This window comes from Diadema antillarum, unplaced genomic scaffold, assembly GCF_040938485.1.
Source record: "Diadema antillarum isolate AM-2024a unplaced genomic scaffold, OU_Dant_1.0 scf00000108, whole genome shotgun sequence".
Lineage (NCBI taxonomy): Eukaryota > Metazoa > Echinodermata > Echinoidea > Diadematoida > Diadematidae > Diadema > Diadema antillarum.
The window spans coordinates 405766-429062 of NW_027270997.1; the positions used below are offsets into that span (position 1 = coordinate 405766).

Here is a 23297-nt window from a genome sequence, read left to right on the forward strand (position 1 = left end):
AGTCAATATGAACATGCAAATGAGTGAGTTGATGATGTCCTCACCTCACAACTAGCCATATGGTTTATTTATGAAATATTTTGCAATTTCCAAGTTGTTGTTGATGTTTTTCAAACGCATTTATGTTTCAGTCTGAAAACCTGATGCGGATTATTTTTTATTTGAGTGATGACATTGAAGTGATTCAGCAAGGAATAACATTACATTTACATTTCTATAGCCTCAGATCAGGGAGGTGGCACCTCCCTGCTCAGATATATCCTCAGATCTGTCTTTCTATTTGAATATTCATAAGTATTAAATGTTCGAGATCTGTTTTAGAAAAATTGTGAAAACTTGATAATTTTGTAACTTCCCCTTTTTTATTGTTGTTGTGTTTGTAAAATGTTACTCTCTCTTATCAGAATAAAATTTAACTGGTCCGAAATTCAACTTTAAGACTGTTAAACATGTTAAAGGATTGCCAACACTGACTTTCAAATCGGTAACAAAAAATCCACGTAGAGGTGATATTGTAGTCTTTACACGATTGAGAATCGTGCATGTTATTGTTACTGTTTGCTGTAATGGACAATTATATTCTCCATGCTCGAGTTGATTATACTTTGCACTACAAACAGGCTAGGAGTTATTTGATACGAGAGGGTAAAAAATGCGGGGGTTATGTGCAATTGGCAAATCGAATCACTTTCGATGTACTTTCTCAATTTCAATTTGACCTATATGTGTTGAAATGATATGCATAATGTGAGAGCCAGGTGAGCGGTCATTACCACATACGCATTAAGTATGATTATATATAAACAGCTCATAAATTCTGATATATGATATCGCCATGCGGGGAATGATCCTGAATCTCAGATATGTATGTTTCGAATTATAAGTATCATGAAAGAGACAATCGAATAAGATATATTTATATCAATGATACGTTTATATAAGACAGAGATGTTATATTACTATGATAGAAAGGACACCATATGCAAAATATAATACTGCCTCTTGGAACCTGACAATAAAAGTACATAGTGCATAGCCATGTAAGAGAACTATTGCGTAGTCTTTCTAAAGTCATATTTTCTTGTACAGTTTTTTGATGGAGCAGAAATGATTTTGATTGCCTTAATAAAGAAAGTTAATAAACTGCTCTAACAAAGCTTCTCCATGTCGTCTTATTGCAACGATGTGCTTTTCTGATAACGAAAAAAAGTACTATTGTATGGTTTAATGACATCTGGGGGGCGTTTCATCAACGAGTTCGTCGGAGTTTTCACCGACAAATTTGCTATCAGCCAATCAGACCAAGGATTTCATTAGCTTTTAACAGTTGTCAGTGTAAATCCTTGCGTCTGATTGGCTGATAGCAAATTTGTCGGTGAAAACTCCGACGAACTCATTGATGAAACGCCCCCCAGGACTTGTGCCTTTTGAGCCGCGTGGTCAATTATAAGCATTCTCACCCAACTTCCCTGTACCTGAAACAAACAAGCTAGAGCTATTCTGCAATCATTGGCAAGCCGATTGGTAGTTATTTAGGTTACAGTTCGTTATTCCGAAGGTTCGTTAATCCGAAAATGACACAATGCTCGTTATTCTGAAGGTTTGTTACGGACCCTATTTCATTTCGGATCAACGAACCTTCGGAATTAAGAACCCTATTTCATTTCGGATGAACAAACCTTCGGAATAACGAACCCTATTTCATTTTTGGATTAAGGAACCTTCGGATTAAGGAACCTTCGGAATAACGCCACAAATGTTCGAATTAACGAACCATTTTTCATTTCCGTATTAACGAACCTTCGAAACAACGAACAGCACCCTTTATTTAGATACTGGCCACGGAAGATGGAAGTTAACGCCTTAAGAGGCCCTATTCATTCTAACACATTCAAAGACATTCGTCTTGTCTTAAGTTGCAAATAAAAACACTCTCGACTGAGAGGTTGTTCATTATTCCGCTTCTGTACTTTTCGTCTTCAGAACAAACTTTTTGTCAATCATCCAGAGTTCAAGTTGTGTCTCTATTAATTGAGGAAGTACATAGACTTCTCAATCTCGGTCACCTTTACAAGGGCTAAAATCACACGGATATACTTTACCATTCAGAGAAAAGACGGTTAGCCTACACGAGTTTCACTTTTACTTTTAATATCTCGATGAAGAAAGATGGAAAGAAAGAGGTGTAAACAAAAAACTCCCTTTGCCCCCTTCGACAATTTTCAGGAAAGTATGATGATAACAACTGATTAAAAAAAACAACACACAATATTTCCTGCTTTCCCACCGCATTTCAGGAAAAGACCGTATACTTACATTTCAAACTTGATTAAAACAATTAAGAAAAGGGAAAGTACAGGATTTGCTTTCAGTGAAAACGAGCGAATGTTTTCACCGGGTCAATATACTGATGATCATTTTATGGCAACGTGACAAGATTGAAAGAACACAATTCTGTTGTTATATCCTGTACTAGACCATGTGTAGATTGTGAAATGCATTTGATCCGAGCTCGTTAATTTGTATATTTTGGGCCTTATTTAATGGCGGCAAGATGAACAATACTTTGTAATCTCTTCCCATATACAACAATTTGCTATAAAAAAAGAAGATATCAAACTATTCAAAAACTTATACTGCATTCTGAGAGATCAGTGTTTTTCTATCAATCATTCTGCAATGGTCATACATTCTGCGCACGTAATTATGTAACAAATTAAATGTACATAAGCAGCAGTACTAGAGATTGCTGCTTTCAAGAATGACATTCAAGATCAAACAAATCCATTTTTCTCTTCAAGTTCTGTTTCAGTTGACAATAGAGTGTCAGATTTCGATTTTGTGATTTACTATACGGAAACAATCGTGTTTCCATCCCGCCTTTTCAAATTGGCAGAGGATGGGCTGTGTTAGAACGAGCATTTTCTTCTTTTTTTTCGACTTCAGTAAATAAGAATAGATTTATCATTTCTATCATGACTTCCTTCTCGGAAAGAAATATAGTTTATAGATAAGTTGATTAGCAAACATTGCGTCTAGTTGCTTTTTTCTAAATGCGTTATAAATCATTATCTGAACTTACTCATTTTTACTTGCATAATAAGCACGAAAGGCCGTTCATTTCACGCAATGATATTCTTTTTGAGGCTGTTCTAATCAACCATGGTTAAATTTTGTCCCTTGATGACAAATTCAAGGTTTGATGTAGATAAAGACCATAATATGAGTACAATACACCGTTAGGACAGTGTTTGTATACGTTAAAATAAATCATATGATTTTTGAAAGTCCATGGTGCATGTATAAACCACTGAATTCTTTTCACATTTAAGCATAATTTTCTCCTCTAGACATTGTTGAACTCCTGCACTTTCAAACAAGATGTCTGAGTTCGATTCAATCATTATTTTTGTCATCATCACTAAAAGGAAATGCATAATACAAGATGATACATCAACCAATTTAACTTCTAAACAATTTGGAGGGACAAATCATTGAAAACTCAGTACAAAATATATGTACGAATGGTACTTCTGTTTAGCGACAAAAAAACAAACAAAACAAAACAGAAGAACAATGCACGCTTTGACATTGTATCAAAATAAAAAAAAAGAAAGTAAATGTTATGATGGAGGAATAGAGTGTTAAAGAGCAGAGTGTAAGTCCTGCAAACTGTCCTATCCTTGGACAGGATTTTCTTTGTCATTTCCTCATAATGTCCCTCTTAACCATTGTCCAAGATGTACAAGCAGGGAGGTGGGACCGAAAACCCTCAAATCCTCTTTCCTCAGACCCCCACCCCCCCCCCAAAAAAAAAAATGGGTTCATGTTCTTGGGACTATTCACCCACATCAATTCCCAACCTATGAATCGGCTGCAGCCCCCCCCCCCACACACACACACAAACATTTTTTTTTAATATGCTGTAAGCAAACAAACGATGAAAACGAAAGAAAATGACCACAAACCCTGAGTCTATGAGAGTCCTGCCCTGAGATTGACCTTTGACCCTAAACAGTGTTTCGCGGACCCTGATATCCACCGAGCTACTTTTTAGCGGGAGGAAGTTGTAGAAAGCACTTAAAAAATTAACATATCGTCATTTCCTCCTTTTATTTAAGTTTCTATGCGCATGCGTGCTCATGTCTATAAATCGAATCAGTTTTTGCATCTTCTCTCTTGTCTCTCTTGCTCCTCATTCCAATAAATAAAGCTGCTTCCTTGATATAGTTTGATAGTTAAATCATTTTGATTCAGGGAGATCACGAGCGCTACTGGGTAAAACGTGAACACGTCGTGTAATTATCCAGCGACAGAGGGTATAGATGTTGCCGAGTTTCTTTCTCTTCGATAATCCGCGTCTATTTTCAAAAGAGCAACTTGGACTTCTGCATACTCAGATGTGTGTGTAGAATTATTTGCTGTTTCACTGACGACAGTTTAAAAGTTTACATGATACTGGACACTCGTTGAGGTACTTAACATCTTTAGCGGCTTTTCAGAGGACCGACAGTACGATGGACGGTAAGAATTCACGACTAAACGACGTATCTAACATTTTGTTAAAACTACACTTACATTTCATATATTCAGTAGGTACTGCCCATGATTAATTTGTTATATCATGGCAAATCTCTCGCCATTATAAAGCAAAATATTGCAGCTTTAATATAGTATGTGTTCCTCTCACACTGAGGACTGCAAGTGCTGTCATTAATGTTCGGGACAATTGTATTCTTTATTTGGTGTATGTTGTTGGTATGTGGTTGTTTGTTGTTTGCCATTTTCTTCTTTGTTGTCACGTTTTAACCTGTATATATACATGTTTATATCTATCTTTTCATTTTTGAAGTGCCATGAGCACTGAAAGGTGGACCTGTGCGCTATACAAGTAGCCACTATTATTATTATTATTATTAATGTTATTATTATTATTATAATCATCATTATCATTATCATTATTATCATTATCATTATTATAATTATTATTATTATCATTATCATTATTATTATTATTATTATTATTTAGAACCCACTGGAGAGTGTTTAATGGCTCCAAAAGGTGTGACTAGATACAGACAAAATTAACAAGGCTTTTTCTATTGTTGCTTTTGTTTAATCTATGTCGTGTATGCATGAATGTCTCTTATAGGAGGATGTAGCAGTTGCAGTTGAGGTTTAACCACGAGTCTCGTCAACTACTGTTTGTATGACCAGTGTTGGAATGCCTTTAGCTGCGCTAATGAAACAGAAATCAACCAAAATGGGAAAATTCACACACCTTATGTGATTTTTGTTTTGATAAATGTGGATTAATCAAAACGAATTATGTACATAGATATATTATATATATAGTGCATGAGGCTGAATGCACTATAACAATATAAGCACCGACAAATTCTGAATTTGCCCCGAAGGCCAGTTATATTCAATGAGGCCGCAGGCCGAATTGAATATAATTGCCTGAGGGCAAATTCAGAATTTGGAGGTGCTTGGTACTTGTTATAGTGCAATAAGATGTCATGCACTATGTGTTATATAAAATAGCATACATACCCAGGCAAGATAAATTGAAAAAATACGATAGCCTAGATCATTTAAGACTCTACACGTGTCTAGACAAGCAATAATACCAGTTTCTTTGAACCTGTGTAGACAAAATCCTGAAGATCCAAATTCAACTATAGAGTCTAGCGTTAGGGTCTACGTGGTTATATCTAACGATTTCTAGGCCCTACGATAGGTTAGGTCTAGGGGCCCTGGCCTAACGCTATATTAGATCTAGTTACGTCATTTACGAGCGACAGAGCTAACGTTAGTTAACACTATGGATCTAACAGTAACACGTTAGACGCCCTAAGTTTACTTACTGCACTGTGGGTCCAGGACCAGGACTAGATGATGTTTTGTAGGATTAGGAATCTACTGGATTTAAACACAAGGCTCGTGCGAGGCATCATTGAAGTCACCATTGATTCCGAGAGTGTGTTGTAAAATGTCGTAGTAAAAGTTCATAGCGTAGCGTGATCAAAGAGCGCTTAGCGTATACCGTACACACGCTACCCATTACTACGGCGCACTTCCGCGTAGAATGTACGGAGAAAGCGGCACAAATCTTGGGTTGACTTGCTCAATATCCTTCGGATTGATTCCTTTTTCAGATCAGTAGGAGTCCAAAATTCGTAGGGCGTATTTGATGGCATCCTTTGTGTCCTTATTGTCTAAGATACTGTTTATATAGATCAGTCTCTGTAAAAGTAGCGAGCCTGTTCATTTCACAGCTTCCATGTTTAAATCAACCGCTGAAAGTCTAGTCCCACACAGATAAGTTGCTGGCATTAATAGCCAGCGAGAATCTAGAGTAACGATAATATCGAGCAAAGCATATCGCGGTTGTGGCGGAATCGCGTCGATGAGGTGCGGGATTCAGTACTCGATGATTAAAATGAGGGAGCAAAAACCGATATCAAATCGATAGTGGGTTATCGTCTGCAATCGTTATATTTTACGTGCACTATTATACAAATGATGCACAGGATAGAGTGCGTTAGTGGAGATGTAGCGCACTCGAGGGTATTTACAATTGTGAAACATGCACTACATTGTAAATACCCGAGAGTACACGTGAGCTGCATCTCCACCAACGCCACGAAATAATCCTGTGCATCATTTGTTTTATAAAATGGGTCGAAAACTAACAGCATTTTTCACGTACCTTTGTGGGTCAATACCAGTCAGCTACATGTAGCACTCGCTCAAGAGTCAAGATGTCCGAAGATGTTCGTCCCAAACATTTACGCACGTCGCACTCGGAAATCCCGCACATATAAGTACTGTACGTATAAGAGTATAAGTACGCCACACATGTTATGCACACAAGAAAGGCCATATATATATATATATTGCAGACGATAACCCACTATCGATTTGATATCGGTTTTTGCTCCCTCATTTTAATCATCGAGTACTGAATCCCCCACCTCATCGACGCGATTGCGCCACAACCGCGATATGCTTTGCTCGATATTATCGTTATTCTCGATTCTCGCTGGCTATCTATGCCAGCAACTTATCTGTGTGGGACTAGACTTTCAGCGGTAGATTTAAACATGGAAGCTGAAATGAACAGGTTCGCTACTTTTACAGAGACTGATCTATATAAACAGTATCTTAGACAATAAGGACACAAAGGATGCCATCAAATACGCCCTACGAATTTTGGACTCCTACTGTTCTGAAAAAGGAATCAATCCGACGGATATTGAGCAAGTCAACTCAATTGCCGCTTTCTCCGTACATTCTAGGCGGAAGTGCGGCGTGGAAATGGGTAGCGTGTGTTTGCTCACGTACGCTACGCTATGAACTTTTACTATGTTGTTGTACGACATTTACAACACACTCTCAGAATTCACTTGTGCAGCAATGGTGACTTCAATGATGCCTGGCACGAGCCTTGTGTTTAAATCCAGTAGATCCCTAATCCTACAAAACATCATCTAGTCCTGGTCCTGGACCCACAGTGCAGTAAGTAAACTTAGGGCGTCTAACGTGTTACTGTTAGATCCATGGTAGACCTATTGTAGGGTCAAGTGTTAACTAACGTTAGCTCAGTCGCTCGTAAGTGACGTAGGTCTAACGCTAGTATAGGCCAGGGCCCCTAGACCTAATCTATCGTAGGGCCTAGAAATCGTTAGATATAACCACGTAGACCCTAACGTTATAGTTGAATTTGGATCTTCAGGATTTTGTCTACACAGGTTCAAAGAAACTGGTATTATTGCTTGTCTAGACACGTGTAGAGTCTTAAATGATCTAGGCTTTCGTATTTTTTCAATTCATCTTGCCTGCGTATGTATGCTATTTTATATAACACATAGTGCATGACATCTTATTGCACTATAACAAGTACCAAGCACCTCCAAATTCAGAATTTGCCCTCAGGCAATTATATTCAATTTGGCCTGCGGCCTCATTGAATATAACTGGCCTTCGGGGCAAATTCAGAATTTGTCGGTGCTTATATTGTTTTATAAAATGGGTTCAAGAATGTAGCCAATAGGAAGCGCTGAAATGAGACACACCTCCTTCCTTTACTTCAGTACAATTGCACTGCCTGTAATCCTATGGTAGATTGCCGATTGTCTGTGCGCGCGGCGGCTCCTTTGATGAATTGCATGCATATACGCGCTGTCAATCCTGTAAACAACTTCTAGTTCGGGCTGCCGGCCGGCCGGCCTGTCTTCCCTTGTGCATAACATGTGTGGCGTACGTACGTATACTCTATTATATTTTGGATCAAAAATTTGTCTTCCATTGATTGGTTAAAAGAGCTTCACGTGATTATAGGTATTTTGAACTATTTTAGAGTGTTGGTGTGTTTGACACTCCATGAAGTACTATTTGCAAAATGACGTCACTTTTATGACGACATTTTGCAAATAGTTTATACTATTTGCAAAATGATGTCACAATCACCCTTCTTTACAATCAAGTGTACGTGGTCCGTCCACGTCCGGTCCCGAATTCTAGTGTTCAGGTTTGCAGCGGCCATACGAGCGCTTGGATACATGCGACGGGCAACTCTGGCGGTGCCACGGCTGCTACGTTTTTCAATTTCCGGTCTCTCGCACTGTCGCGTATTTGCAGGCGCTGCGCTGCCGCCGCAGTGCGGCTAAGCCTAACTGCGACCAGCCCCAACACGCAGTGTTGCAGTGTAACTGTGTACACGGAGCGTCCCGGGGTTAGGCTAAGCCTATAATGATGTTCACTTTTTATTCAAATTTTTGATCCAAAATATAAAACAAATATACTTTGCCTAGTTTCGAGTTTCTTGTTAAAACTATGGGCCTCGGTGACTCCAAACTAGTGTACACGGAGCGTCCCGGGGTTAGGCTAAGCCTATAATGATTTTCACTTTTTATTCAAATTTTTGATCAAAAATATAAAACAAATATACTTTGCCTAGTTTCGAGTTTCTTGTTAAAACTATGGGCCTCGGTGACTCCAAACTAGTACTATTCACTTCGGGGCTGCGCCCCTCAGTGAATAGTACTAGTTTGGAGTCACCTTTGCCCATAGTTTTAACAAGAAACTCTCAAGGCCAAGTATATTTGTATACTATATGTACACTTTGTACAGTACAGTAGACCAAGCGTTATGGGACCGGACGCGTACATGGAGTCACTTTGAAGAGCAAATCCAACGATTTAGCAGGTTAATTCTCACGCCGTTTTCAGAGTATGTTGTCTAGTAGGCCTATATGAGGAGTCTATATCAAGTCTTTAAGGTAAAGGGTGCATATTCTATGTAAAATAAGTAAGTTTTCATGCGGGAACTTAAGTGTCCGGAAACCCAACCCCCCCCCCCCCCCCATTATACTTATACTGTATGTGCGGGACTTCCGCGAGTGCGACGTGCGTAAATGTTTGGGACGAACATCTTCGGACGTCTTGACCCACAAAGGTACGTGAAAAAACGCTGAAAAATGATGTTAGTTTTCGAATTTTCGACCATTTTATAAAACAAATGATGCACAGGATTATTTCGTGGCGTTAGTGGAGGCGTAGCTCACTCTCGGGTATTTACAATGTAGTGCAACATGCACTCGGCTTCGCCTCGTGCATGTTTCACAATTGTAAATACCTCGAGTGCACCACGCCTACACTAACACACTCTATCCTGTGCATCATTTGTATAATAGTGCATTCAGCCTCATGCACTATATATATAATATATATTTATATATATATATATATATATATGTGTGTGTGTGTGTGTGTGCGCGCGCGCTTTCCTCGCCAGGATAAAGCGTCTTTAGTCTAATGCCATTTTAGGTTTTTATCATATATATATATATATATATATATATATATATATTGGGCACAGTCTTAGATGCGAAAACAGAGTGGACGGTAAGGACCTAGTGAGTTAGCTCAGTTGGTAGCGCGTCTGCCTCACGATCCTAAGGGTCCCGGTTCGATTCCCAGGTCCCATTGGGCAATGTTGTTTGTAATCATGCCGTCTCATCTAGTTTTTTAGAGCCAAAACAGTCCCTCGGATAGGACATAAAACTGAGGTCCCGTGTGTGAGAGGGTCACACCTTTGGCACGTAAAAGATCCCGCTTCATTTATTCATCGCAAAGAGCAGGGTGTTTAACCCGGTGAAGTGGTCCCGCCTTACATCCAGCAGCTATTGCATCTGAATATGGGCTATCCAGCCATCTTCTCAGGTGGAAATGAAACAAACAAGTGTTCGATATTTTGAGATATTTCACTCGATGACGTTCGTTATCTGAAGATTTGTTGATACGAAAATAAAATCAGGTTTGTTGTTCCGAAGGTATGTCTTTTCTGAAACACACAAATTTCGTATACCTTTATTACGTTTTTTAAATTTCGGGGAAAATTGAATAAGGTTTACTAATCCAAGCATTTGTTATTTACTGCAAATTTTCGTTATTTTGAAGGTTCGTTAAATAGCCCGAAAGTGAAATAAGGTTTGTTATTCCGAAGGTTCGTTATTCTGAAAGTGAAATAGTTATGATGTCAACAATCACTGTTTTTAAATTCATCAGCTTTAACCGAAATTTTGAAATAGTGCGTAGTGACGAACCTTCGAATTACAAAACCTAATTTCATTTTCGAATAAACGAATCTTTGAGTTTCAGTTTCAGTAAGTTTTATTTCTCCACTTGTATATAAAGAAATAAGCAAATCGCTAACTTGGACAACGGCCTCTGAACATTATGCCTTGCAACATTTTATTTTTAACTAACGGGAAAGGAACACACACACTTATAGAATAAATAACGAAAATTTTTAAAGCATTTAAATGTCATTTGACCAAAAAGAACACAAACACAAACACAACACAACACTAATAATTACAAATTTTCGAACTTCATATTTTCACAGAAGACTGGAAATGCTTTCAGGAAATACCCAATACCAAAAAGGTTGACGATGAACAGTAACAAATGTAGTGATTTTACAGTTTTAAGCGGCATGATAGTTATGATTTCACGTGTCCTTGCGACGCAGAACAAATAAAACTCGCCTGGTAAAATTTTGTAGTTAAAATCAGAATCGGAGAGAAGACATTCGCAGATTTCATGTGGTTTATGACCTGTCAAAATTTGATATTCCTCACCGACTGAAAATACGAGATGGAAAGTCTAAGCTTTGAGAACACTACACTTTCAAATGAAAATGTGAAGTTTCGGGTACATTATTTTGACACCACACTGGCTCACTCCTGTTTAGGCGCAAACAAAAAAACGGTATCAATTTTCATATTTTCAACAATGATGTGCACATACGAAGGACTGTTCTCCAACTTTCCATAGTCATTCAGTGAACTGGCTTTCTGATTATAGTTTAAAGTATCAACGTTAATGCTGGCATATTTGGGGAGATTTCTTGGAGATTAATTTCCATGAGCCTCGTTGGTTCATGTTGAGAAACACAGTGCAAAAAGGAGAACTAAGGTGTCTGCAGGTATACTACTACGAAACAATGTTTTCATTCAATGTCACTCTGTCATATTTTTGATTTAGTTATGAGATTACACAGTCGAAAAAAAAAGTACATCATTATACCAAGAGGCAATTTGAATACCATATACAGACATGAAACAGAGACGGAAATGAACAGAAATTCCTCGTGATTACCGTTATTTATCCGTAAAATTCTACAATAATTCAAAAGGGTTTCTTTGCAGTTGGTATAAAATGAATGACATTTCCTGAGACCGGAATCCATGGCAAGTAAAACTCGTGAGAGTTATCGTATGTGATGACATTCCCAAATATTAATATTCCTGACTCACCTACTGAGTCATCTTGTAATAATTTTGAAGTCAAATTCAATGCATAATAAATGCATGACGAAAGGTCTCTCTTATCAAGCATTGTTAAGCTTGTCCGACATTGTCGTACCTACTAGTATATCATGTATGGCAGATCAGACGCAGATTGACAAGGCTTTTACAATGCATTATGCATGTAACAATATTAAAAATTGCTGGATTCGTCCGAAAGAAGTACTGGTAAATTTGATTATATTATTTATCTCCCTTATTGAAAAGATCACAAAATTTACACATCATATCCACAGGGTACTGCATCAGATCTGATAATCGAAAACAAACAAGAGAAAACTAGAGAAGAACACGCAGGTGTATTACTGGTATGAGTGATTAATCATTCATTTGTTGTTCATACTGGGCATGGGGTAAGAAACATTATTAGTGGATGTTTGATTTGGTGACTATACTGCAGATATGATTTGACTTCTTGAAGTTCGTGGAAATGAAACAAGAACAAAGACAAACCATGACAAGTTTGGAAAAGTGCTTGAGAATCTTTTTTTAGAACGATTTGCCCCCCCCACCCCCACCCCCCCCACCCCCAAAAATGAAAAAAAAAGAAAAACACGTTTTCTTGAGAAAAAGCGGATAATTGAAAAAGATTATCTCTTTGTGATATGAGAAATTCTTGATTTGACGCGCAAGAGAAGTCACACGCAAGAAAAAAGAAGTGTCACTGAATTAAATGCAGGTTCGTATATCATGAAACTAGGCAAAGTTTAAGTTTGTAACATGAAATTTTGAAGTAAGCCAAGCAGCGGAAATTAACAACAACTTTGGAAGTCATGAAAAACATGCATTACTGGGTAGTTTTAGAAGAAATTATCAATGTGGTAAAATATGGCATAATATAACGGAAGAAAACAAAAGTTTACAGCTTCACAGACGATTTTGTTGTCATTGCGTCATCAGTGCAACAAGGACTCAGTCAAAACTGCGATACTATTCAGGTACAGGTTTACAATTCAGGCATAACGTATGAAATATTTGTTGTTGTAAGTTGATCAGACATAACATTAATCTGAAATGATTACAGAACAACAGAGGGCGCTTTGTGGTACAGAACAATGACAGGACAATGTCAGTTACGTATAACCATGGATCTTCAGGCTGTGATTGCTCATGTTCTAGTAACCATTACTACGTGAATGTGTTATCACGAGTACATGATTTAGCAGGAATCTCTTATAATGGTCTACAATTGAGATGCGTTAAAAATGATTTCAGTTGAAATAATCTCTCTTGAAATTCAGGCTAGTGTCCAAGATATTTCCTCCGAAGTCCACACTCTCACAGATCAATCAGGGTTTCATTTGATGTCTCTGCACATAAAAAACAGCAATAACTTTTATTCGATTTTGATTTGAATTGATTTATCGGTCCTTGCACTATCATTGCATGAACATTAGTTGTTAACAAAGTTAAATTTCTTCATTGCCTCTACGATGTACAATAAAACATATCAGCGATGCAATCAATAATACAGAAGGGTTACAGTTTAAGCGTTGCTTGATTTGCATGCAACCCTCGTACGTGTACATAATACATGACATAGGAAAAATAGGAGGGAGGGATGACTTGCATAAGAGATAGGATAGAAGAAAGGAGAAAGGAAGGGGGAGGTCTGTCTGCTTTCGCTGAAGGTTTACACAATCATTACAAAGTTAGATCACCTGGATCATTGATCAGTAAAGCATTACAAAGTATTTTCTTACCGAGGTACAGGTGAACATTTAATTATAAGTATAAGTATAAGTTATATGATAAACTTGTCACAGTGGTGTGCAAGAATCGTCCTGTTGACTGATTATGCACAGGCTTTCCTCCTGTTTACATCCTCATAATCATTCCCTTTTATGGTCTCTTCTTTAAACCTTTCACTTTCCACTGAGTTCTCCCACTGACCGCGTCTGCATACTTTTGCTTTTGTTTTTCTCTGTCTTTGCAGGAAAGTTGTCAGCTAGTCTCTCCCAACTCCACGCAGGAAGTAATGACGGTGAAGCCCCAAATCGTCACCAAATTTACTCCAATCTCCCCCTCAATGGCAAGTTAACGCCGCATCCCGGACATCGCCTGTACACTCCCCAACCGCCCAAGAGGATACCCCTAAAGCCCCCTGCATCCTCCAAGCCCCTTTTCGCCAAGAATTCGCCCACCCCTCCACATCCACAAGTGCCCGGGAAATCCTACGGGCTGAAATTGAAGATTTCAGATGGGGATGCTTCTTCCATGAAGGGCTCCGATCCAGACACCCCAAACTCTTCGATTTGCAACGTTAACGACAGCCCGACCATCACGCGTGCCCTCAAACCGCCTAAAGCTCAATTCAGGAGGGATAACCACCAACTCGGCGGAAACGGTACACTAAGCAGGTCGGAAGGCAGTCACGTGATAACTCCAGGTACCCCGGAAGTAGAAAGAGAAAGCAAAAGCTATAATCACGAACAACTACAATCAAAGAGTAAGGTAAGGCATGACATCCAAACACCTCGTTTTGCTTCTCCTTGTCATTGTTCTTCATTCTTTCTTTGACCTGAAATGAGAGAGGTATCATGAGTAAAGAGAGGAATAATGATATTAACGCAATGAACGATTTCACAATCATGCTGTAATGAAATATAGTTTTTCTTTGCTTCCTGAGTATAATTCGAATGCATGTCTAATATCAGTCATTACTTTGTACATTCTGCCGAAAAAAAAAGAAAACAATGAAAATCAAATTCGACTTGATCACAGAAAAACATTCATCAAAGTATATTTACCCTAAAGGGTGAATATTGTGTCACTTTACTTAAATGGCAAATTACAAATTATTGTTCATTAGCTTCGTCTTTAGCCGTCTTTGTTTGCCGTCATTTGTTGTTGCTGTTGTTGTTGTTTGTTTATTTGTGTGTATTTGTGTTTCTTGCGCGTACTCTTCTCGTTTTGGGGCAATCTCAGGTTCAGCTCCAGGTTTAATGACATAAATTTCCAACAATTATAAATGTATATATATAAGTGTGAGTTACATGCCATCGATTTGCAAATGTTAGGGGCACATTTCTAGAAGTAAAAACAACTTGTGACGAGTGTGCTCTGATCTGATTAGTTTTGGATTACAAAGATATCATGTGGATATGGAAAAGAGTATGTTTGTGCTTGTCATACCAGTCACATAGAACAACAGAGAATAAGATACTGGAAGAGATACGGGCATGACAGGTAACTATAGGGTAATTGTTTTTGTATGAAGAGCTCAACTGCAAAAACCGATATGCCCATTTTTATCAAGGCGACATATTTGAAATTAAAGCTGTTGAAAAAAGAAGGAAGATAATTAAAACATGAATGTGACAATTTTGATAAATGTATATTCAAAACATTTCTTATTATGTAACGTTAAAAGACTTCTAATTAGATTTCTCTTTATAACAAAATGATGACCTTATACTGTTTCTGTATTCAAATTCTATAATTTCAAATTCTTCCACACAATCGTGCATGCATACTGGATGTAATTTAGATTTGCTGACAGTTCTTTATCTACCACCCGCCCCCCAGTTCCTTAAGCCCCCCTCCTTTTCGGAATTAGATGTGCCCCCCTCAACGGCGAACTCGCCGACCCCACGGCACCCACGTCGAGACAAGAAAAGCCCCTTCGGCAGCCTCGCGTCGGTGTCCAAGAGCCTCGTCGCCAGCAACGAAATCCTTAACGACATCCTCCTTAGTGATCGTGGTACCCATAAGAAACTGAAGGGCGTGGTCGGGTCTCTGATGGGCGGTATCCTAGGAGTGCTTCTGTTCATTGGTCTGTACTACGGTCTGGCTTACGGCCTGTATGCCACTCTCGCCATCACAGCCATTAGTACCGTCTTCATGAGCTTGTGCCTCGCATTCACAGGTGCTTAAGTTATTACCTTCCATCGTTTCAGTTAGGACTATGGTTGGTCCTCACTGCTCTTAACATGTTTGCTTAACATGCTTTACACCTAAGCCAATTTCATGTCATTTTAACATGAAGATGATGATCAAAACAGAATTAATTTCGCAAATTCAAGTTAATCCGCCATTTTCATATCAATACACATTGTATCAAAATGTCTGTCTTCTGTGCTACATTTATAGTTTTCTATGTTTTTGGGGTATAGATTTTCTGATTTATCCTTTATGTGAAATTATTTTGTATGCTCTATATGACCCCCTATCCCCTCCTCGTTCCTTTTTATTGCAATAAACTTCTGACAGTTCGTTTTCGGTGCGTGGCTGTGCTTATGATACCAACTGGGTGTACCTCGAGAGGACGGGCTGCATTTCTCGCCTTCATCGTGGCCCTTCTGCTCCGAGGTCCTGTTCACAACATCTTCATGAATGCCAATGAAGTGTCCGACTCTATGAGCTGTAGTGCAGAGGTGAGGCGGTGGCGCTGTTTCACTCTGAATCAATGCCTGTTTAATAATGATAATTATATGACTTATAATTGCCCCAAATCTAATCTGCATAGTGGCATTGTCCAAGTGATAGATGCGCGCTGGGAAATGCGCAGTGATCGGGAGTTGTTTACCCTGTATACAAATTATTACCATCCCGGTCACTGGATATTTTTCACTCGTGTTATGGCTATAGTTTTGAAATTTGAATGACTTCTCATGAAAATGTAAAGTTACATCATCATGACTGTATGTCTATTCGTGTCCCCATTTGTGATATATTTCGAGAACAAATAATATGCCTCCAATGTGAGACGGTATTATTGCTTACGTCCTTGTACAGTAGTAGGTCTATTTGCATTTGCAGGACTCCATGTGATGGGTAATCTTACTTTGATAATGAACTTTGTCTAATCATCAACTATAACACGTCCATGAATTCATTATAGACTTAACTGCGGGACACGGTAATAGAACATTTCATGCACAAGTTGGCATTGATGTGATACATGCGTGTTTATGGATGTGTGCCTGTTTTGTTGTTGTTTTTTTCACTCATACCGTTCTGTTTATGATAATGAACTGCTGCAGCGTCCTCATATGGAAAGAGAAGGGCAAGTACATTGAATTTACCACATTTTTTTAAAGTCAATAGGTTCTGAACGAACTATAACTTGAGCTTCTTTCTAAAAAGTGTAATTGAAGGCTTGATTGATTTGTCTTAGTGCTTGGCAGAGAACCACTATATCAGTGTGTTGTACTCTTTTATCAAAATAATTTGACCGGAATACTGAGGGTACTTCCACTTTACAATCATGAAAGGCCATCAGGAGCTGGTGTAAAAATCTAACTGATGTTTGGCATCAGAAGCATGATTTTTTTTTTCTAAACAACCCGTTTCCTTCCTCATCAGCTGGTGTACAACCAATCACGTGAGATCCAGGAAGTTGCTCAACGCATCCTCGACTCGTACGTTAGAGCCATCCAGGAGAGTATAAGCGACACACAGGACGCTTTGGAGCAAGTCCGCATGACCTTCGAACCGGTGGAAAACGGGCTACGAGCAGCCAGCAGGGGGATAGATGTAAGTTATCCAAAACCTTCGCACCTTTTGAACCGTGTGAACACTTGCACTTCGTATGAATGCTGGTAATAATAACGAAAATTTATTGACCATTATAAGTCAGGAATGCATTTGAAATTTGAGTTTCAGATTTCGGTTGAATAAGGGCGTGTTTGTTTTTCTTATGAAATGGAGAATAATGCATGAGTACGATTTGCACACACTGCTGTCCAAGTAACAGTGTTCAGTAAACTTTGTTTACATACTGCATGATGTTTTATCCACAAAAATCTTCGCTACAACAATGTGCATTGGAGAAGTGCCAGAAAAGACTGGACGTGAACGTCACAGATTCCTGCGTTTTTTCTTTTAACATTAGACCGCCAGACGAGAGCTACTACGAGCGGGCGAAGCCTGCAATGACGTCATCGGGTCAGCACGTGACTCATGCGTGAGAGAATTGGACGGAGTCTACAGTAGGTGCCAGCAAGCCCTGGACCGATCCATCCTTTTACAGAGAGCAGGTAATAGCCTTACGATAGCCATTGAATGAAATTGAAGACATTAGATGTCGTCTCCTCTTCATTTCGAAATATCTGCGTTACCAAAATTCATTCTTGAGCATATCTTGCATCCCCCCTAAAAAAATAAAGAAAATATGGCAAGTTTGCATTTCTGAAGGCAATTCTTATCTTTCTGTCATTCAGATGGAATCTGCACCCCCTTAAGACTAAGTGGTTCATGCAGCCTTCTTGATGTAGGCAGAATTTGTGACGCTCCAGCCACCATTGACGAAACCGTCGATGACGCTCTCAGTGACGTGCGCACTGCCCTGCAGACCGTCGTCGATACCTTCGACGCGGACGTTGACTTTTCCCGCTACTTCGAAAGACGCCTCAACAGCAGCACTACAGCTGAACATATTCAGGAAGCCATACAGGAAAAATTGGACCACGCCTATAGTTATGTGGAACTGGTCCTGCTCTATTCTGACAAGATCCTGGCACTGTCTTTCGTCTGGCTGTGCATCCAGTCTTACATGTATCACTCCAGCTATCGTACCAAGGATTCGTTTGATAATCAGTATATCACTGCGCAGTTTAAGAAGCTCGACGCCAGTCGAAAAGAGCGCGGAGTGCCAAGCATCCTCCCTCTTAAAAAGAACGAACGCACTCGGTTGATTGATGTGACGTCACTGCGCCTATGCCATTCTGAGAGGGGCTACTTTAAGTTTGGTCTATCCACTGTCATTTTCCACTCCATCATTGCTGGCTTGGTACTGTTCGTCGACTTTGGTCTGTACTGGTTGTTGACGACGATCCGAGAGAACGGCGACGTTCAGATCGAGACATCTGGCGAACTCGGCTCTGATGTCGCCATCGATGGAAATGGTCTCCTGGCCGACTTCATCCGTCTGTTCATCAACGAGGGCTTCCAGGCAATGATCGCCTTCAACGCATCACTCGATACGACCATTTGCCTTCCTGAGCCCGTGGAACCCAACAGCTGGCTCGCCCTAACTATCGGCATCTTGTACCTCTGTACAATCCTCATGGTACTCTCTCAGGCCTACGCCCATCGGCTGCTCCGATACATTGCTGCCTACTACTACCCGGAGAGAGAGGAAGAGAGAATCACCTACCTGTATGACCGCACCTTGCAGAAGCGCCAAACCCTTGCGAGCAGGCTACATGACAAAATTCGGAATAACAAGAAGGAACAGGACGCCAGCAATCGCATCAGTATCTCGGCCTACCTGATGAGGAAGTGTCCATGTTGCAAGGGGCTATTCACCATGTGTGGGGTCAAGCAGCAGAGGCAGTGCCTGGGATGCCTTAGCCGTGATGACGGGCTGATGGTCTTCTGCTCCGACCAAGACTGCGAGGGAATGTACTGCGAAGAGTGCGCGCGCGCCCTCAACGGCATGTGCTCCGTATGCGACGACACAATTGACATGGGCAAAATGAAGCTTAATTATTAAACACAACTCGTAGAGCTATAAATACGTCAACAGTCGCACCGATATGCTTAGTTTTTAAAGAGTTTACTTAAAGATATCAAGAGATTACTATTCTGTTGATTCTTTGAACTCAGAAATAGTTCTGAATGATTGTAATTTAGAAAGTGTGTCATATATTAAATTTCTTGGTATTTTTGTAGATAATAAACTTTCTTGGAAAATACATATTGATCATATCTGCAAAATTATTTCTCGCAATATAGGTGTTATGAATTGACTGAAATTCTATATTCCTGAAAAGACCCTACTAGTGTTATACTCCTCTTTAATACTCCCTTACCTTAATTATGGAATTTTAGCTTGGGGCAATACTCATCAGACACTGCTGAATAGAGTGTTATTATTGCAAAAGAAAGCCCTCCGTATCATTTCTAATTCTCCTACACGTTCACATACAAATGCATTGTTTGACTGTTATAAGCTATTGAAAGTCAGCGAATTATTCTTATTTAACTTAGGTCAATTTATGTATATGTATGATAACAATTTACTCCCACCTATCTTTGGTTTTATGTTTCAAAAAAATCAATCATTCCATAATTACCCCACCCGACGTTCTAACGAGTTTCATTTACCACTTCTTCGAACGATTTTAGCAAAGAATACACTTATTTACACTGGACCAAATTATTGGAATTCCCTGAAACACAACTCGTAGAGCTATAAATACGTCAACAGTCGCACCGATATGCTTAGTTTTTAAAGAGTTTACTTAAAGATCTCAAGAGATTACTATTCTGTTGATTCTTTGAACTCAGAAATAGTTCTGAATGAGTGTAATTTAGAAAGTGTGTCATATATTAAATTTCTTGGTATTTTTGTAGATTAATTATGGAATTTTAGCTTGGGACAATACTCATCAGACACTGCTGAATAGAGTGTTATTATTTCAAAAGAAAGCCCTCCGTATCATTTCTAATTCTTCTTCGAACGATTTTAGCAAAGAATACACTTATTTACACTGGACCAAATTATTGGAATTCCCTGAATCATGATTTAAAATCTGCTCCATCTATATACTCATTTAAAAGGAGATTAAAGTCTTTTCTTTTACAATCTTATAATGACGACTCGCAGAATCAGATTAGTTTATAGGCTTACTTTGTTACTCATCCGCAATATCGGCATTGCCGTTCTCTTTATTATTGTATAACTATTGCTCAAGCCTTGATTATAAGATTTTCTTAAACCTATACTTCGCAGTTGCAGGGTTTGTTCTATATTCTTTTTTCTTCTTCTCTTTCTTCCTCAAACCTCCGAGGATCGTCATCTGTGTTGCATATTCCTGTCTATTTTGTTACCTCTTTATCACGCTATATCTTGTTTCCTCTTGTTTCGTCAAGTCAGTTTTTTTTCTTGTTTTTCCTCCTACAAGTAGGGCTAGTCTTGTTGCTGTCCCAGTCCTGTTACATGTTCATTACTCTGTTTGTTGTTGTTTTATGTATAACTGTTTGTTCGTCTGTCTCTTAGTGGGCTGCCAAACTTTTTTGTGACGAACTTTTTGTGCGGATTTTTTGCTGTTTTCAATTCAATTTTTACATCGGACTTCTAATAAAAGAGGGGCCCACACTCTACAAGCTCTGTCTTTTTAGTGGGTCCCTCCGTTTTTTCACACAGTGCATATATTGAAAACTATTTCACTTTCGTTATCTTAGCAACTATTGCAATGTATCGCTACTGTTAGTTTTTTTTTTTGCTATTATTGTTGTTTCCTCTGTACAATTGTATGCATTGATTTTGTCACTTAAGAAAGTGAGATTGTTTGTGTTATATATTGTGAAAAAAACGAATAAATATGAACTTGCATACTTGAAAATTCTGTGAAAGGATATTTACCGATAGCGTATCATTCTTCTCGGCGTTTTAGGTATCCACAATGTCTGGCAGGTTTAAGCGTAGTTGTATCATAAGTCACAAAGATTTTGGGACCAAATGAAACGAACAGAATTGAAGAGAAGCATGTGAATACTGCACATTATAGTCATGGCTTCGCATAAAAGAGCTGACTAATCGGCTTTAAGCCGCTGATTAAGTCTCGAGTAAGATTAGATAGTAAACCTGACAAACTTATGTTTCCAATAGGTCAGATTTTCTTTCACCCTTTTTTTTTTTACTTTCCTGCTCTTGTCATAATTCAATGAGCACGTAGTTATATAAAGATGTCTAATCAAATGTGTCTCTTTCATACAGAGTATTATATTTTTGTGTTGGAAATTGTACAGGTGCAACATGTTAATCGTCAAATCATAATTGTCTAACAGTGTAAGGCATCATGATATGACTCATTAATCGGTCAAACAGTGAGGGATTTTGAAGTTGAAATCAATTGGCGTAAAAGCACTGTCACACTCAAGACATTTTCCCTCGAAATTTGACATCTACATTGTAAGTAGACTCAAATTCCCTTCAATTCCCGGCATTTTATTTTCTTTCTCTCAGTAAGCCTACGTTGTCACATATTAAAGATTTTGGTAGTAAGCCCGCCGCATACTATACGACTCACGACTATACGACTGACAGACTTTGGATGTGAAATAAACAAGCGTGTTTATTCTGAGGATATTGTGATTTATTTCAGATTCAAAGTCTGTCAGTCGTAAGGTCGTGAGTCATATAATTAGTGTGCGGCGGTCTTAAGCTTTATATGCGATAGCGCGACAGGCCTGGGTCTCGGGGATGGCCGGGGTAGAGAGTTTTGCCGTCGGGGTCCTTTATTGGTCCAACACCTGTAAATGGTTTTCTATGAACAATTAGTCTGGAAATAAAATAAATGAATTAAGGTAATTCTCTGGAAGACGCGAGCGACATATTGGTGAATTCTGTGTTGCGTGGTGTGGTGTGGTGTGGCGTGGCGTGGCGTGGTGTGGTGTGGTGTACGGTGTGGTGTGGTGTGGTGTGGTGTGGTGTGGTGTGGTGCGGTGTGGTGTGGTGTGGTGCGGTGTGGTGTGGTGTGGTGTGGTGCGGTGTGATGTGGTGTGGTGCGGTGTGATGTGGTGTGGTGTGGTGCGGTGTGGTGTGGTGTGGTGTGGTGTACCCCACATTTTATAATCACAACATCGGGGTAATAGTGAATTTAGAATTGGCATATAGTCTAAAAATCAAATCTGTTATAGGGCCTAGTCATAATTATACAGAATTCTCATGCAGATCTACTTTTATAGAAGACACTTTTTTAGTATTTGCACCACGTTCTGACAAGTCACAATAGATATCAGTTCATTCATTTACAAAGAGACAATTGTTTGCACTCCCATTTCACAGGAACCTTCATGAATGTATGCCACTGTTGAAGAACTGCACAAGAACAGTCAACATACAATTATGATTTGATTTTTAATATAACAGCTTTTTTCTTCAAGGACAATCATATTCTCTTTTAGCAAATTCAACGGCAATGCAGACGTCGTACTCATTTCACATACTATTGCATTGTTTCCTTCTTATCTGGGTTCATGATATTGCGACAGCATAGCACGCATGCGTGATTGACGTAAACAATATTGCATGATAATAACATAATTATCCAAATCACAACATAATAATGACAACACAATCAGGCGAGTACCACTGACCAGCAGTTTTACATCAGTTTTCCAGCAGACTAACTCAAGCTGTGCTTAATCAACAGTACGATACATGTATAAAGTAGACGGTATCATGACTTGCTCAAAATATACGTGATCGAAGATCTTCAAAGAAAACTCAAAATACACCTTCATTTATAATGTCTGAGTAGAAGAAAGAAAAATATAAACTTCTAGCAAAGGCAACAAAGGCAAACCAATACAAAAATACACATTTGGCGAAAAAAAAAATGACGTATACACTTTTGTCTGTGGAAGACATTAGACTTTATTGCCGTGTGTTTCTGAATCATGAAAATATTAGCACCATGTGATATTTTAATAGATGGCCTGGATATAGGCCCTATAAAGATGAATG

At 38.9% G+C, this 23297-nt stretch overlaps 1 protein-coding gene across 1 annotated transcript; it reads left to right on the forward strand.

The window, feature by feature from the left end:
• The first annotated feature begins 4517 nt into the window (after window positions 1–4517).
• LOC139719292 (DC-STAMP domain-containing protein 2-like) lies at window positions 4518–19316 on the forward strand. The gene is made up of 7 exons (XM_071630716.1): window positions 4518–4524; window positions 13815–14267; window positions 15438–15746; window positions 16091–16254; window positions 17186–17356; window positions 17715–17859; window positions 18043–19316. The coding sequence occupies exons 1-7, from the start codon at window positions 4518–4520 to the stop codon at window positions 19314–19316; spliced, it is 2523 nt and encodes an 840-aa protein (XP_071486817.1).
• Window positions 19317–23297: the final 3981 nt, after the last annotated feature.

Bases quoted from the DNA above. Each gene is read 5' to 3' on its own strand.
- LOC139719292 (XM_071630716.1), top strand. The intron at 15,747-16,090 runs GTGCTTAAGTTA...AACTTCTGACAG, and splicing joins CTTGTGCCTCGCATTCACAG to TTCGTTTTCGGTGCGTGGCT. The intron at 17,357-17,714 runs GTAAGTTATCCA...TTTTAACATTAG, and splicing joins CAGCCAGCAGGGGGATAGAT to ACCGCCAGACGAGAGCTACT.